General features: G+C 48.4%; 1 protein-coding gene across 5 annotated transcripts in view; it reads right to left on the bottom strand.

Moving 5' to 3' along the window:
• The window catches only part of CAPN15 (calpain 15), a 95754-nt gene that overhangs the window by 65214 nt on the left and 12649 nt on the right, over positions 1 to 17891 (bottom strand). For 2 of the 5 annotated variants that reach the window (XM_073362856.1, XM_073362857.1), the window contains exon 2: positions 6232 to 6532. The exons of 1 other annotated variant lie outside the window; for it this stretch is intronic. In XM_073362856.1, the coding sequence (XP_073218957.1) occupies positions 6232 to 6407 (176 nt within the window). In that variant the 5' untranslated portion in view covers positions 6408 to 6532. Of the gene's footprint in view, positions 1 to 6231; positions 6533 to 10216; positions 10303 to 11295; positions 11401 to 17891 lie in introns of those variants that run through there. 2 more of the 5 variants (XM_073362859.1, XM_073362861.1) reach the window with 2 other exon arrangements.

The raw sequence follows: 17891 nt of genomic DNA, 5'->3' as shown, positions 1-17891 counted from the left end.
GGGTGTCCAGAGACACGCAGGCCATGTCTGTACCATTACGGTTTGGGAGACAGGGTCTCTCTTCCCTGCTCCACACATGGAAACAAGCAGCATAATCTGCTGCAACTCAGACACATCATGAGTCAAACCAGAGCCAGGTCTTCTCCAGCCGCATCTTAGCTCGGGGCCTCTTTGAGCCCAGTCTGAGAGACCTGGAAGCAGTTCGCCAATTCCAGAATCCCCATGCGCACAAGCCGGTTTTGGCTGGTGCTGCACAGAAGTGGCTCCACTCATATCCAGAAGCTCTGGAAATATACCCCTGACATCCCTAACTGAACCTCCCACCTCACAGCACAGTCCCTGGTTTGTGCTGTTCAAATTAAATGGCTCAGAGAACGAGATGAGAAGAGGGGAGTTTAGGGAGGTAAAGAGTAGAGGGAAAATAATAAAAAGTTTCTGGCAGGTCTAACCCTGGTCCATGTAGAACTGAGGTGAGGGAGCTCTCAAAAAACATGAGCCACCCAGTAGGCAGTTGTAGCCTCTGGGAATGAGGTATTTGGCTCTGTTTGAGTCAGGCCAAAATCCACTGGGCTGCTAGAGAGACTAATAGATCCTCATAACTCCACACAAAAATTCTCCTACAAAAACATCGGTTAGAGCCAAATTTCCCATATAAGCTTATTTACACAAGACCTGGAGAAATGTCCCAAACTAGTGATCGTATCATTTTTACCTACACAGAGACACGGCTCAAGGTCTGAGCAAATGGGATGGAAGCCAGGAAACTCATAAGACTGACCCAGACTCTGCCAGTAATCGCTTGTCTACACTTGCAGCTGTAGAGCGCTTTGGGCTAAACCAGCCTTCGGAGAGCACACCAGGGAAAGCGCTCCAGTCTGTCCACACTGAGAGCTGAAAGCGCACTGGTGTGGCCACATCTACAGCAGCATTGGGAGCAATGCATTATGGGCAGCTATCCCAGCATTCAAGTGGCTGCAATGTGCTTTTCAAATGGGGAGGGGGTGGGGTGGAGTGTGTTGTGTGTATGTGGGGGGGGATTTGGGGGGGGGCTGAGAGTGTGTCAGCACACTGACTTGTAAGTACAGACCCCCCTCCTTCCCACGCCTCTCTCTCTCACTCACTCACTCAAAGCAAACATTAGCTGTTTGGTTTTTTACATGGAGCTTTGAAAGGGCCAATTCCACATTCCTCCCAAGTTCACAACAAAGACAAGAGAAGGAGTACTTGTGGCACCTTAGAGACTAACCAATTTATTTGAGCATAAATTGGTTAGTCCCTAAGGTGCCACAAGTACTCCTTTTCTTTTTGGGAATACAGACTAACACAGCTGTTACTCTGAAAAAAGACAAGAGAGGCCACTTCAGTTAATGGGATTATGGGACGTTTCCAGAGGTCAATCGGAGCGCTGTAACGTAAATCCTCGTGTACACTGGACCTGCAGGTCTCACCCAGTACGCAATAGCCGTTAATCCTCTGGTGGAGGTGGAGTATAAGGAGCGCTCCAGCCAGGGAGTTAGAGCGCTGTACGTGCCTTGCCAGTGTGGACGGGGAGTAAGGTAGAGCACTCTAGGAGGCTTTATTGCAGTGTAACGTGCAAGTGTAGCCAAGCGCTAACTCCTTTCTGTGACTTTGGAAAAGTCACTTCCCCTCTCTGCCTCAAAATGTAAAGTGTGAAAAGTGTGACCAGCCAACCCTCCCAGCGCCCTTTCGGGGTAAAGCCATTTACATCTCTAAAGTTCCAGCCCCCAAACCTCCACCTCGGGTGACACACATGTGCAGGTACAGCCCACCAGCTTCAATAATGACCAATATAAATTCTGCTAATCTCCCTAAATAAAACCACCCAGTAACCCAGTGCATGGAGATGTGCTGGGACACCAGAGGATGGGAGAGGACCAGAGATTTGGCTGCCTTCCCCCGGTTAATATGCAGAACACCGCTGAGATCAATGATCAGCTAACGGCACCATGTGCAAATTAAGAAATCTGGAGAGTTTACAGCCATCCTTCACCACTTGTTAACACTCCCAATGGCCTTGTAGGCATGCTGAGCAGCAAGGGCAAAAGCACAGAGCCTGCAGAACCCCACCCAGGAGAGCCAATTGTCCAATGCTAGCCAGGCCACTGTGGCTGCTCCAGATTTGGTGATGACCATGCTGATCTCTGCAGGACTGGAGAGAACCCCGAAGCAGCTTGTGGCTGTAGGTGACAGCACTGCCCAAGCCGCTGCTGGCAGGAGCAGAGGTCGCTGTCTCTCAGCCAACTAACAACAGCTAAGCCAGCTCCTTGCCAAGCAGCCAGCATGATCACTGGCCATAAGGAGGGGAGGTGTTGTCTAGTGGATGAAGCGCAGGAGTGCTCCTGTATTTTAATCCTGGTTTTGGCACACCCAGTCTGTGGATAAATCACTTTCCCCCACCACCCCCACTTCTGTGCCTCAGTTTCCCCATCTGTAAAATGGAGAGAATACCACCTCCCTTGCAAGGGTGGTGGTCTGACTACTAATGTCTTTTGAGCCAAAAATTCAGTAGAAGTCATGCTCTGCTCCCTACAGTGATTGGGGCCCACCAATATTTAATTCAGTAAAAGCCTTTTAAAAATGTATTTGATGCTGCAGCAGAATTTTTAGAATTTCTACAGTGCTTGGAAAAGTCAAGAGACTGTGCTGCAGAATTCCGCTCCAGCTTTTCACAGAGCCCTGGGGGCTATGGGCTAGAACAAAACTGGCTGCAGTCGAGGGGACCAGAAAAAAACAGATTCAACTGGGAGTTGTCTCACCACAACCTTCCTCAAAAGAGGAAGACTGGTAACACAGGTGACGAAAAGAAATTTTCAGTGTTAAATTAAATGCATTTTCACAGTGAAATCCGTCCAAACTGCTTCATGAGGTGTCTACACACAGGAGCCACCAGTAAACCACTAAAATACAGTCATCTCTGGGGTATAACACATCAGCTATTTAACAGCACACAGCAACGCAACAGATTAGTACAGAAGGTACCATATCAGTCTGCAATTACAGGGGGGAATTCAGAGAGGCAGAATGCAATTACTCAAGTTTGAATTGAGCAAGAATTTTTTTTACCTCTCTTTGTGAAAAATGCCATGAGAATTCATGACAAGCAACCACAACCTCTCTTAAGTCTCACTGCAAAGACAGTCCGGAGCCCTCTAAGACCAACCCTAGTTCAATACTGATGGAAGACTGCACCCTAACGAGCCACCAATACCAGCACCTAAATGATCCATAGAAAACTGTCACCCAAAGACTGACTCGGCCTAGCTCCATTTAGCTTCCAAGATGTGATGAAATCACAGGCAAAGGTGACTCCAAGCTAATCAGAGATTTCAACAACAGAACAATAACCTCAAACCCCAGGGGTTCCAACTCTATAGAAGGCACTTAGGTAGCTCACAGCACCTCGCTAGCTTTAGCAATACACAGCCTCACAACTCCCAGGGAGGCAGGGCAGCACTGTTACCCCCTCTCCATGATGGAGAGCTGAGGCCCAGAGGCTAACTGATTTGCCCAACATCACACAGAAAACTTACGCAGAGCAGGGCCTTCTCACACCTTCTAAGCCAGCGCTCTAACCACTGGGCCACCCTTTTCTTTCCTTCAGGTCCTTCTGTCTTGAGCATAAGAGGAATGCCAAACATGAGGCCTACCCAGTCTGCAGTATCAGCATCTTTAAACACAGTGCCTGCCTCATTCCAGCCTATAAACCCCTAAAGGGGGAAGGCACCTCTTCCTCCCTCCCCACCACACTGCAAGTCTCTGCTCTCCCCCACACCTTACTCACAATCACCACCTACCAAGCAATTTTCTTTGAGTAAACAGATCAGTGTTCATTCAGATTACACAAGGCAGCTAGAGTCCTTTGCTCTGCGCTGGACTACATAGACCAATGTATTAGCTCAGAAGCTGGCTGTACCCAGGCAGGAAATCAGCAGGCAAAATCAAGTCAATCCTAGAACTTCACTCCAGCCTCAGATTGACTGTGCAGTACTGTACTTCCTTCCTGCTCTGCTGGGCTCCAGGGGATAGGACATTCAAAGGCAAGAGCCGACGCCGTCTGCTCGGGTTTGTTTTATTTATTTATTTATTAGAAGAGTGTATTCATCCACCCTGCTCTGGATACAGATTAGCAGCTGCCTTTGCTCAATATCGTTGTTCCACAGGCCTTGAGATGGGAACTGTGGGTACTTTGATGTATGGATTGAAAGACTGTCTAATTTCATTGGGGCTTCTGAACCTAGCTCTGGAACTGCTGCCTAAAAGCAAATTCTTCCCACGCAAGAACTCCTTGGTGGATCACAACTGGAGATCTACCTGCCTGCTAGAGCCACAGTCTACCTTTTTTTTGGTGGTGGGGGAAGGGGGCTATTTCTGTACTCCTGCTCTAGCCGGAAACACACAGCTCTCATACAGCTCCCCTAACAAGACACCGGCTTTATCTCTTGGAAACCAGTTGTTCCTCCTCTTGAGCACCACATCCATTACACCTTTTCCACCATGGAGGCTGACCAGTTAGGAAATTTACATCCATGCTCCAGTATCCCACAATGCACCACCTCACCACACCGGTTCTCAAGTCCTCAAAAATATGAATCAAATGCTGCACTGAATTAGATCAGTCAGATCTTCTACAAGAGTAGCACACATTGCCTTTTCGTATCACGCAGGCCCACGAGCAGCAGACCGGCTCAGCCCGGCGGACCCTGGCTCCTGCCTCTCCAGCGTATGCCGCTCAGAAGTTTCAGCCGGAGGATGAACGGTTGTTTGTGCCATTGTTTCTCTCCCCTGTGAGAGGTTTGGAAATTCAGTTTCAGAACCCTGATATGCAGTATAGATGAGAAGCAAGCATTTAAACTGGGAGAAGAACAACTGTTGCACAGACATAGAAGGTACACACTTGAAATCTAAACAAGCTAACAAGAGGCCATCCCCAGAGGCTGGTGGCACAGCTATAATGGCACAGACTACATGACATGGCCTTTTTAAAGCCCCCTGGAGCACTGCTGGGAATCTGGTCACATGGCTGAGAGCAAAGGTAACAAATGATTAAATTACACAGTTGCCAGCTTATAGGAAACCCAAGGCAAAGCTGTGAAGGAGCACAGCATGAAATTGTTTGCCCCAGGGTCTCCCCGTGTCTGTGCCAGCAAGACCCAGATGACACGAAGCAGGGCAAAAAAAACTCACTGGGGTTTACAGCAGTGGGCAAAAGACAGGTACACGACATACACAAACACTGTCATCACAGCAAACACTTTCAGAGTGAAGCCAGAACAGCTCAGAGACGCTTGGAAGCAAGCTGCTACTCCTACAGTCTCTATACAGACTCAGGCTGGTACAGTCACCCTACAAGCCAAGAAGCTATAAAAAGCAAGCATTAATCAGAGGCTCAAATATTATTAGCACAAAACACAGCAGCCTTTATAGCCAAGGATCCCCGGGCAGCACACTGTTAGATGCTTTCAACATACCTCTCAACCTGCAAGAGACTAAATATAGGACACCAGCCACCTAATAGGAGGAAAAATCTTAATTGCAAGCAGCTCACGGGGAGAAAAGATAGTGGGACGTATAGTGATTCAGCTGCAGCTGCAGTTTGATCTGCAGATCTCGCTGGAGCTGGGGGGATTGGTGATGTGGGACAAGTTCCCCTCGGAGGTAATTGTCTCTGAGGCCGGTTTGGTTTTTGGTGTCTGATTTTTATTTTCCTCTTGTTATTTCTTGCCAAGGGCAGAAGCACAAAAACACCATATCTTGCTCTTAGGAGTTCATGGACTCTTGCTGCTTATCCCCACCAACCTGGAGTCATAATCCTCCATTTGTGATACCGTCATCACTTCTATAGCAACCAGTTGGGAAGTCACAAGTAAGAAGAGGGGCCATACGCAGCAGGACCAGGGCCAATGCTTAAAGGAATCGAGAGCCCGTTCTCATGAAGGCAGCTTTGCAATTAAAAGGAGCAGGGAAATTTGGGATAGACATGCACAAGGTTTTCCTTGAGACATCAGCTATTCTTTAAAAAGGACCCAGCCTGGCCCTACTGATGTCAACAGGAATTTGGCCCCAGATTTCAACTGGACCAAGATCTGGCCTCAGTAAAGCTAACTCAGCACCAGGGCCAAGCAGAGCAGAAGGTAATTTAGCCCCAAATTACTGTCCTGGGTTCAGGGCACAGCTGAGAGGTATGCAATCAGGCTCCTTCCTCTTTCTTACCTTCGTGCCCGGTGCTGTAAGTGCTGATGCTGCCGTGTTATAAGGGCACTTTCCCAAACAGGGCCACTGTGGCTACTCCTATACCAGCTCGCAACCGGGTGCCCCGGGTAGGGTGGGCTAGTGAAGCCATGGTCCGACTCCGTCTCTGCGGCCAGCGATGAGGCAGAGCTCCCCATGGTTCCCCCCTACCCAGATCACGCCAAGATTTATCCTAGGTTAGGTCCGAGCCAGTGGAAAGGGGCGAGGTGTTGCGGCATGGACTGGCGTAAAGATCCCAACACTGTAGAAAGGGAGGTCGGTTCTGATCAAAAGAAGGAAAAAAAAAAAAAAAGGAAAGGAAAGGAAAGGAAAGGAAAGGAAAGGAAAGGAAAGGAAGAGAAAGAAACAAGGTATGATATAGACCACCACCACTGGGATTCCCAAAACCTGCTAATGAACTCTCTGAACAAGACAGTTCCAGAGTTTATTGGGGATGGGGAGGTTTTGTTTTAACAGGCCAGTCCATCCCAATCTGGAGGTGGGAGACGCAGGGTGGTTTCATGAAGGCTTCCTTTGGCTAAATACCCTAGACTCCTAGCTCCCTAAATTTGGGGGGCAGCTATACCACACCCAACTGTACTTTGGGTGTGATTGACAATGCCTGTGGACACCTACTCTACTGTTCCCAACCCACCAGGAAGCGCAGTTGGTGTAAGACAACCGAGCAGAGCCAAGCACAGAGGATTGTCATTAAGATAAAGGAATCTAAGGATAAACCGTAGAGTCCCAATCACAACACCTGAAGCACCAGCTCTTGGGAACGACTAGCACAGAAAGGGTTTCTGAAGGCCCCAAACTCTGAAAATCTGACAAGCCAATTAAGTCAACCCTGAAAAGTAGGACTTGTCTGTTTGTCTAGAGAAGCGGTTCTCAAAATTTTTTTACTGGTGACCCCTTTCACACAGCAAGCCTCTGAGTGCGACTCCCCTTTATAAATTAAAAACACATTTTTAATATATTTAACACCATTATAAATGCTGGAGGCAAAGCGGGGTTTGGGGTGGAGCCTGACAGCTCGCAACCCCCCACGTAATAGCCTTGTGACCCCCTGAGGGGTCCTGACCCCTAGTTTGAGAACCCCTGGTCTAGGACAAGGAGGTGTTTTTTGGTTGTTTTTTTTAAAGGAATAAAGTTTCATTCCTTTTTTTCAGCATCATCATACTAAAAGGGATGGCAAGCAGATTTTGTGCCTAGGCTGGTAAATTTTCCTCAACCATTTTTTGCATAGTGGAATAAAATGTGAAACATTTACACCCTTCCAGGTAGACTAGATTTCTAACAAACATTCAACAACAAAAAGGGGCAGCCCTTCTTCTTTCTTGTTCTTCCAATTTTCACAATTTACTGCATCAAACTTCCACAAAATAGAAGTATAGGAACATTTACTTTCTCCTTTGGTCTTCAAAGACTATATTATATTACACACAGACACACACCTTTTCTTAAGGAAAAATAAAGATCTTACAGTCTGAATTTGTGTAAGAAGGAAAAGGATCAAGGGAACATTTATCAGAGTAAAAAAGAAGAAACAAGGAGGGGGAAAAATTTCAAAGCAGAGCTTATTCAATTACCCACCAGGATTTGCAGAGGCGAATGAATTGTAGGAAGACCTTCATGAAGAAGCAGCTTAGTACAATAAAAGACTGAAACAAAGACTGTAAAATACAGTTTTTCATTCCCAGGATTGTTCCAGGGGATCAAGAAAGGTCTCGGTGGATAGCAGACCTCAGAACACTGGAGCTCTTGCAACAGGTGCAGTTTTGCTAGAAGCTTAGCACCAAAACTAAATGCATTAGTTATTAAATGGATATTATTAACCACCTTTTAAATGGTTTCTTCTTTATTCTCTATGGTCTGTAATGATCGGTTAAAGAAAAAAAAAAGTCTGAGAATAATTATTTCTTTGCCCTTCCTTGATTTTTGTCTCCCTAATTGGCCAGCACAGATTCTGTGCATCTGCATTACCAAAAGGCAGCACGGCTCTGGTACATTGCTGCCAACACGAGAAACTCATTGATTATTGGGGGACTGGCAAAAATGGTCCCTTTTTTTTCCCTTCAATAACTGCCATCCGAGTAGTTAAGTTGTAAGAAGTTATATTTTCCCTCCAGGGGGTGGGGGGAGGTGGAATAAAAAACAAAGAAAGATACTTAACATCCAGAGGACATTTCTCCTAAGATTAGTATAATTTTAAAGGTAGGTCAGATTTGAGACATGGTCTGTTTTGCATCTGCCTCAGCTGTTGATAACTTCAACAGTGCTACTCTCCTATATGTTCCAGCAGCCACTTTGGCTAAACAGCTGAAGGGACAGAGAATGTTTGGCACATGACCTACAGGGCTGGTAGGCTGAAACTTTTTCCCCCTCCAGGATTCAAATTTTAACAGGCAAGAGGGAAATTGAGATCAGAAAAATGCAGACACTAATGATTCACCAAATTAAAACACAAGCAAAGGATGGGAAGGAAATCTAACATTAAAAATCTTTCTGAGCACAGAGTTGCACAACCAGATAAAGCAACTCAACAGTCTCATTTGAAATCATTTCCTCAGCAACTCACCCAAGTTGAAAAGGCCACGCCACTCCTCTTCCCCCTTCTATAAGAGAAAGCCTCAGGGACATGCAAGTTTTAACTCCCCAGACTCTGCTAGGTGGAAGATAAGTTAGCAATGATGCAAGCAGCTGGCATCCAGCATATTACTGCTGCCCTGTCCCATTCCTCCTCCCCTGCCCCTCCAGGTCTGTTACAGGAAGTCTGATCAGCCACCCTGAATACAAATGTATTTTGGGAAACAGAGATGATGGAATCCTGGTTTAATACTACTCAGTAAACCTCTGTGGTGGGTGGAGTTGGGTGAAGGAAGAGATCTATATATAGGGTCAGGATAACCTAGCTAAGCTGGAGCTGTCTCTAACGCTATTTGGGCTACTTTTCTGTCAGCACTGTGAAATCGGATTGCTTTGGGCAAAGCATTAAATACCTCATCTTGGGCTGGACCCCTCAGCACTAAGAATGGCCCTCCCTTTAACCAACAGGAAACCCTGTTGTTAAAAAAATGTGAGATCCAGTTTGCAAACAAGCAAGAGCAGGATCATAGTGTCAGCATTGGATGCCTCCTCATTTCAACTTTATGCAGAACTCATGCCGGCTCCCATGTCTAGAACAGTGGTGGTCAGGGAATGGCTTAATAATCCAACCCACCATTTGCCCTTCAGAAAAATAAGTGGTGTTTTTTAAAAATGAATGCAAGTTCTAATAATTACATGCTACTTCACATGGGTATTTAGCCATGATTAGTTAATTCTTTGCAGCAGTGTGAAAACAGGTAAAGTGCAATATAAGTGCTGAATACTAAGGATCTCACATTCAGTGATTTGTAAAACTCCAAAGGTGGAGAGGGCACACAGAAGGGTAAATAATGTGTGTTAAATATATTTAGCAAGTGATACAGCAAGCCACAGAAAACTTCACACAGGTGGAGGGGAGAAAACAAACACAGGCTTCCACTCCCTAGTTAGGAAATTCCTGGACATCTGGAGCTGGGGGACAGCAGATTTTTCCTCCTAGTGAAGAAGGCACTTCTTCTATTGATCTTATTTGTACTTGTATCGATTTCATTTGCTCCAGGACACAGGGGCAACACAAGGAAGAATGGGGTGGGGGGTTAGCTAGTAGAAATGAATAATAGTTAAGCACCTATGTGTTTTCTTTGTGGGTTTTAAAGTGCAGTAATGACTAGGTTTGGAGTGGTACAGTTAATTGCTCCGGAAATACTGTTTTCAAAACAAACTGATTTGATTTTTGGAAGTAAATTACCCCTACCACCACTCCCTCACATACCCTCTATCACCCACTTATCACCCCTCGCTCACACATCCCTCCCCAAAGCCACCAGCAGCAGCCTCCAGAAGAAGTGAGCCAGCCAGCCGGCAGGCAGGCACTCACAGCGCGGGAGGACCGAGGGGTGAAGCTCTCCCATGAAGGGCACTCTCCGGCCAGCCCAGAGCAGCAGGCGGCGGGATCGCTGCAGCAATGCCAGCTCCAGGGGTCACGCCGCTGCGAAGCCGAAGCCGATCCCGACCAGGCGTGCACGAGGCTCCGCTTCTCGCTCACACAAGTGGCTCGGGTCGGCACGCCGGCTCCCGGGAAGGAAAGCGAAGCGGGCTCCGGAGCTACCGGTGGGCGGCTGGTAGCGTTCCGGGGCTCCCAGCGACGAGTGGGCGCGCTGAGCTCCTGCCCCGCTGGGGAGACAGCGCGCCCGGGGCAACGCAACAGCCCAGCGCGGTCCGCACCGACCCCGCCTCGCTCGCTCCCGCCGCTGCCCAGCCCGGGGTGGGGTCGCTCCGCTCACCCGCCTTTCGGCTGCAGCCGCTCCGAGCCCCCGGGGGGCGCAGGGAGGCGGGGGGGCACCCTCTTCCCCACAAACTGTGGGCCGGCTGGAGGAGGTGGAGCCTCTGGCAGTGCCCTAGGATAGCAGCTGCAACTGCCCGGCCACCTCGCCTCGCACGGGAGATCCCCCCGGCCGTCTACCCCTCTCCTGGGAAGAGCAGCGTGCAGCGCCGGACACGCGGCGCAAGGGACTCGCTACCCGGCAGGAGGAAACGGGAGAGCGCAGGGCTGGCCCCACAACGCTGTGCTCGCAGGCTGAGCCCAGGGTCCGAATGGCTCACAGCTCGCACTGCGGTTCCCAAGCCGGAGCAGATGCTTCCAGCCCCAGGGCCAGCTGCGCACCACCTTGGAAACAAAGCGCGATGCCAGGGGGGCAGCGAGGGGGTGTATTTCGCGCCTGCAAGATGTAGCGTCACACAGTGATGGGTGTAAGGGAGCGCACAGCTCCTGGGGGTATGCTCAGTGACAGATTTAGAGTTAGGGGGGCCCTGTGTGCCGCTTCATTTTTGGGGACCTAGCCAATTCTCTCATCTCTCCCCCCCCCACACACACACCCCATTTTCCCTCCTTCATCCTCCTTCATCCTCCTCCTCTATTATAAGTAATGAGAAATAAACTAAAATAAAGTGAGGTACCTTGAGTGGGGAAAGGATGCAGGCTCTGGGCTGGGGCACAGGGTTGGTTACCTCAGGTGGCATGACTCCCAAAGCAACTGGCACCCACAGCCCTCCAGCAGCAGCTCCTAGGCACGGGGGGGGGGGGTAGTCTCCACATGCCGCTGCCCGCAGGCGCTGCCCCGCAGCTCCCAGCCAATGGGAGCTGTGGAGTCGGCACTCAGGGCGGGGCAGCGCACGGACAGACACACACACCCCAGGGACCATAGGTCATTCTGGCCGCTTCCGGGAGCAAAGCGGTGCAGAGGGAGGGAGGCAGAGGGGGCAGGGAGCCGCCTTAGCCCTGCTGCTGGCACATCTCTGTGCACCCCTTGGGGGGAGGGAGGCGGCGAGTCTCCATGCGCTGCCCAGGGCCGAGGTAGTGCATGGAGCCGCCTCCTCCTCCTCCCCCCCACCAGGGGCGCACAGACATGGCAGCAGCTGGCCGCTTCCAGGAGCAGCATGGAGCCAGCAGCCACGGCATGCAGACAGCCTGCCTGAGCCCTGCTGCGGCACCAGCTGGGATTTGAGGGCAGTTTGTCAGATATTTTTCCTGCATTTTTTGGGGGGGGGGCTGTTGTTGGGGGCCCCCATGCCACCACACAGTTTGTTTCATGGTAAATCTGCTCCTGGGTATGCTGTAAGGGGGAGGGGGGCGTCACACACTGATGTGTATATAGTTACAGGATGTGTGGGTAAGGGGTTTTAGAGTGATGGGTGTAAGCTACTGGGGGTGTGCATATAAGGGGGTCATAGTAATGTGTATGTAAGGCTGTGCATAGCTACACAAGAGTGTTTATGTCATGGAGTCACCCAGTGTATAGAATCATAGAATATCAGGGTTGGAAGGGACCTCAGAAGGTCATCTAGTCCAACCCCCTGCTCAAAGCAGGACCAATCCCCAATTTTTGCCCCGATCCCAAATGGCCCCCTCAAGGATTGAACTCACAATCCTGGGTTTAGCAGGCCAATGCTCAAACCACTGAGCTATCCCTCCCTGTCTTAGCTACAGGGGGTGTATGTGTAAGGGGTGTTGTATGACTGTGTAAGAGTAACACAATGCGTATGTGTTAGTGTAAGAGGATCATAACGGTAAGGGGAGGGTCACACACAGCGATCAAGGGGAGTACATGTTACAGAGGCATGTGATGTATATGTGCATGGGTGTCTATTTTGTGCGTAGAGGAGTGATGGGAAGGGGGAAATGTAAATAAAATAAGTAAGCGTTTGGCTCCATTGGGCCAGGGCTGAAAGATGCCATAGGGGTTCGAAGCAGTGTGGGTTTCCAGAGGATGTGGATAGGACTTCAATAAGAAGCTACACTGGGGGAGGGGAAACAGCTACGTTCCTTTCCATCCTCAGATGCCTTTAGGGAGTCACAGCTGCTGGACTGGGAAAGCAAACAGCCTCCCTAGGATGGCAGGAAAGTGTTTAAGCAACAAAACGCCACCACCTTCAACCCTCTCCTCCCTATATTTTGAGGCTGAAATAAGGCCCTGAGACTTCATGGCCATGACAGCATGCAGGCACCGGTCTGAATGGTCCTGTGGTACAATAGGTAGCCCCATAGGCTTCCCTGCTGGCAGCTGCAGCAGCTTAAGGGCGGTTCAATTGAAAAGTGGCCAGGTAGAAATTGACACTTCCTTGTACAGTCAGCGCCCTGCATGTAACTGCTGCCTTGGTGACAAAAAACAAAGTTTTCACTGCCGTTTCCACCAGTTAACCCTGCAGAGCCAGCACAGCTAGGGAAAGGACAGACTCCAGCTCACTGTGCATCAGTAAACAATGCTGTATCATGCATCCAATGAAGTGAGCTGTAGCTCACGAAAGCTTATGCTCAAATAAATTTGTTAGTCTCTAAGGTGCCACAAGTACTCCTTTTCTTTTTGCGGATAGAGACTAACACGGCTGCTACTCTGAATGCTGTTGATAGTTTCTGATCAGTTACAAAGTTGTGCAAACCCCCTCACAGCCTGTACAACCTCTGGGACATCAATAGGGTTGTGAGCAGGATGGCCTCATGGCTAGAATACCAGCCTAGGACTTCAGAGACCAAAATTCAATTCCGTGCTCTGCCATAAATTTAATGTATGCTCTTGGCAAGTCACTTAGAGGGGGAATTAAGGCACAGAGAAGCTGACAACAGAACTGCAACATCCCTGGGAGGCAGGGCAAGGATAAATACAGTAAAGATTTTGAGGTGCTCAGATAATACAGTAATGGGGGCCAGATAAATATCTCTTGTAGAGAGCTGTAAAGGAGGGTAAAATTTTCCCTGCAGAGTCTATTACAGGTGGTGATGTGCCAAGAAGAGAGCACCCAAGTTCCCGTTACCAGGAAAGATCCTTTCTACAGAGTACATCAAATGTGGGGTCACTAAATGGCAATTATCAGAACCACATACTTAAAACCACCCCTTTAACAACATCATAGGAGCTACACATATGCCACATCTCTCAGTTCCATATCTGAACTCCCTATAACCTGGGATCATGGGGGATTTGTTTCTGGACTATCTCGGGGTGTCGTGGGGGGAGGAGAAGCCAAGAGCCAGGCTGGCTTGAGCTCCATTTAATACCACTTCCTAATACTTTGCAACATTGACACAGAGGGATTGTAATCAGGGTATGACACACACAAAAAGGTCACAAGCAATAGGAATAGCAGTTTCAAGCCAGCTTCATGTCATAAACTCATTGCTGCTAAGGTCAAAGAAGTTTCCACCTCTTCTGTCTACAGCATGGTGAAAAGTAAAGCAGTGACCACAGCTAGAAGCAGGACACCAGGGCTAGACAGAGCAACTGTCTGATCAGGTACAGTAAATCTATCATGCCTAACAAACTTCAAGACAGGGGATTATACAGATTTGAAAGGGGAATCAAAATCCTAATTAAAAGCTACGGAAAAGCAGCTGACTGTGTCCTTTTAAGTGGCAACTAATCCCAGCACCCATTTCTGTCATTGATTTATGAGTAGGAAGTTCATTTTATCTGAATAAGCACTGAGATCGCAAGCCAACTGAGATTAAGCAGGGCTGAGTGTACACAAATTTCAAAAAACAAACACTGTGGAAACCCGGTGCTCTACTAAGCCAATTAACATTACTTCAATGAGGTGCAATAGGGCTGCTCATATTTTCCAGTTTATTAGCCAATTGTGGATAGATTTTGAGCACAGAGTTAACAATAGCATGTGAGCTGGCATGGCTGGTCTCATTAGCAACACTGCAGTAGTTTAAACAGGTGCCTCATGTGGCTAGGGGAGGAGGAGAAAGACAAGCCAGGCCACAGCATCCAATCTCTGCAAGCATTTAAGAGCAGGTCTAAATTTCCAGAACCCTTTCCCCCTCTGTGTTTATAGTCCTTGCAATAGACCCTTTATCATCTCGGTCAGCCCAATGGTTTGCCTCACTTTTACAGTCTGCCTATTGAGAACAGTTGCATTATAAGCAGGAAGCTTTATGTTGTGTGCTACAAATGTGCTATATATTTAATAGGCATTGGAGTCTAACAAGAAGATTCCATGAAAGGAAAGCATGCGAGACTCTCATTAGAATAATGCTGCTTGGATGACATGCACACAAATTTCCTGTTTTAGACAGATTTATCCTAACTCTGAATTTCCCCTACAGCCAGAAAACAAACAGTTTCTCTTTCCTGCTACAGTTGAGTGTTGATTGGTCAAGAGCCGATCCTCCCGTTTGAGGCTGTGCCAGCCTGTGCAGGGTAGGATTGTTGTTATTGGACATTCACAGCTAGAGATAAACATGAGTAAGAACCAGGCACTGTCTCCTCACTCGACCTGCTTTATCAGATCTCCCTGATTCAGTGCAATGAGTGCTTCTGACACCATCTTTCCATACAGCAGCATCAACGGGGGAGCAGCTAGAGCAATAACAAGGGAAAGCCAGATGAAAGTGACGCTAAAATGAAGAGATCCTCTGTATTGACTGCCATTTACAAACTATGCACCCCTTCTGAACCAGCTGCTCTTACGGTCACTTAATGCTACAACGTTTGGAAATAACTAGGAATGAAGTCAACTAAAAACTCACCAAAAAACTACGCGAAAGAAACCGTGTTTACACAGCTCTTTCAGGCAGGCCTGAATAAAGAACCAGGTCTTTCTCTGTGCCCTGACAGTCATGAAAGGCTGGCTGTGTTAGATCAGTGGGGAAGTGAATTCCTGAGTCGAGGATCACCCCCATCAATGAGATGAGCAGATTTAACTACATTTTATACAGCATCTATTTCCCCACCCCTCCTCTAACCCATCTAATAGGCTACCCCATGGTGGGTAGAGTGATCACAGGTATGGTTGTATTTCAGTGGAGGTTTTAAAACACATTGCATTCCATGTCACTGTACAAAACTGAAGATATTCCACAGGGTAAAGGGAGTGTATGTAATTGCATGCCAGCTAAGCCACAGAGATAAGTGGACGAAGGGCTAGCCCATCAACACAGGACACAGCCAACAGCTGCTATAAGATGTGGAGTTTCAGAGTCACCAGAGGGAGCATGCATCAGGCAGGGACTGGAAGAGCCAGATCTCGGAGCAGGAAGAAGTAGGCATCCCACCCTCTGACACTATCCCTTGGGCAATGCAGATCTAGATTTAGTTATAGTTCATCTGGGGAACATTTGGATGCCAGAGTGATGGGTTCTATAGAAAATCCTATGGTAGCTAGGTAGCAATATCTTGCCTACAGAACTTATCCTGCAATGTGAGAGATGAGGGCTATGCGCAGCATCCATACCGCATCCCTGCCCCAGTCTACAGAGCCGCTCTTAAGCCCTTGCTGTGCTTTATCAAGCCTCCTTTCATGATACAGGGAACGAAAGACTTAATATCTGTAAGTTAGCCAGCTAAAGTTACCGAGAACCCTTCCTCCAGGTTACAGGGTTTGGAGTTTCCCTGAACTAGTTATTTACTGCATCCTTATTTCCAATTCACTGTCCTAGGTTTTGGAGGGCCAGTGTTTCGGAACTGGCCTCAAGCAAGTGGAGAGGTCAGATGAGCATTACAGGCAGTAGGTTGTTATTTGGTATTTGCATCAGAAACAAACCTAAAAAGATAGATATCGGAATAACTGAGAACTGCCCAAATGTCTGCACACGCACCCCAGGCCCCTCTATATAAAGTACAAATAGTCTGGTCTACACCACTGTAGACCAGTACACAGATTTTATATTGGTGTAACTACTTCAGTTCAGAGTGATTTCTTAATGAAATAGTTATACAGGTACAATCCCTGGTGTGGATGCAGTTATACCAGTATAAAGCGGCTGTATACTAATGCAGCTTATTCCCCTTCCAAAATGGGAATAGCTATACAGGGTATGTAAGCACTTTTATACTGGTGTAACTGTTTCGACCCTACAGGGAGTTGTGCCACTTTCACAACTCCAGTATAACTAGTGTGTTTAGACAAAGCCTTAGCAGCACTTAACCAGCACAGCAGCAATGAACAAAGAAAACGGTCACATGGGGAACAGGTGACTTCCTAAAAGGCAAGACTTCAAAATAACATGGATGCTTTCAGGGAGTTGGTGTGGCTATCCAGACCAGAGCACGAGCAATGGCATCCATCGTACTTGCTATAGCTAGGGTCTCCCTCCAAGAGAAACGCACAATGCAGAGTTGACCAGCAGCTGACCCCTGTGAAGTGGGTGGGGAAGGAATCCACAACTACTCCAAGACCACCCCCCTAGATTTTCTCAGAGTGCCATTAACGAGAGCAGCTCAGATATCACCTGCTCCAGATGTAACACTCAGGTGCCTGGTTAGACATGCAGTCATGCTGCATCACTGCACTGGTAGTTCCTCCATCTCAGCCCTCTCTCTCTCAGGTAGTGGCTACCACACCCAGTGACAGGCAGAAAAGTTTCACTCTGGAAAACGAGTTGTACGACAATAAGGCACGGGAGTCACAACACAAGAGTTGAGTTTGCTGCTCACACCAAACGGAAAGTGATCACAGAGGCTGCTGCATGCATTGCAAGGAGACCACACTGCTGGGTCTGGGCAGCGGCCCAAGGGGCACACTGGCACAGGGTGCAAGCAGTAGACTAAAAGGGGGTATGATAGGAACTAGCCAAGTCACTGACCCAGAGGCAATAGGTGGAAGGGCTGACCTCATCCTTCTTTTGTGAAGGCAGTGCATAGCTCCGGGTCATCGCTGCTCCTCAGATAGCTGTAGTGAGAGATGCCTGTAAGTGGCCAGGAGATTATACCCCAAAACTGGCCTCAGTGACCCAGGCTGGATCACCCCAACTCTTCACCTGAGGCTGGATGCCAAGGAGACTCCATCCAGTCCATACAGTGGGCTGACTTGGTGAGAGCATTTCACACAGGTACCCCTTGCAGTCTGACCTCTCCCCATTTGATTCCAAACCCAGTTCAAGGTCCTGGTTCTTAGCTACAAAGCTCTGGATATCTTGGAGGCTTCTCCTCTTTGACAAGCTGACAGCATCCAGGGTAAAGCTTCCAGGCCCTAAAAATGGTCTGTCCCCAACACAGGGCCTGAAGGCATGGGATCCTTGCAAGGGAAGATCAGGATAAGCCCAATTTAGCCCC

Source organism: Lepidochelys kempii, chromosome 10 (assembly GCF_965140265.1).
Source record: "Lepidochelys kempii isolate rLepKem1 chromosome 10, rLepKem1.hap2, whole genome shotgun sequence".
Lineage (NCBI taxonomy): Eukaryota > Metazoa > Chordata > Testudines > Cheloniidae > Lepidochelys > Lepidochelys kempii.
Note: the sequence above shows the minus strand (reverse complement) of the source record. Positions and strands in the feature narration are given on the sequence as shown.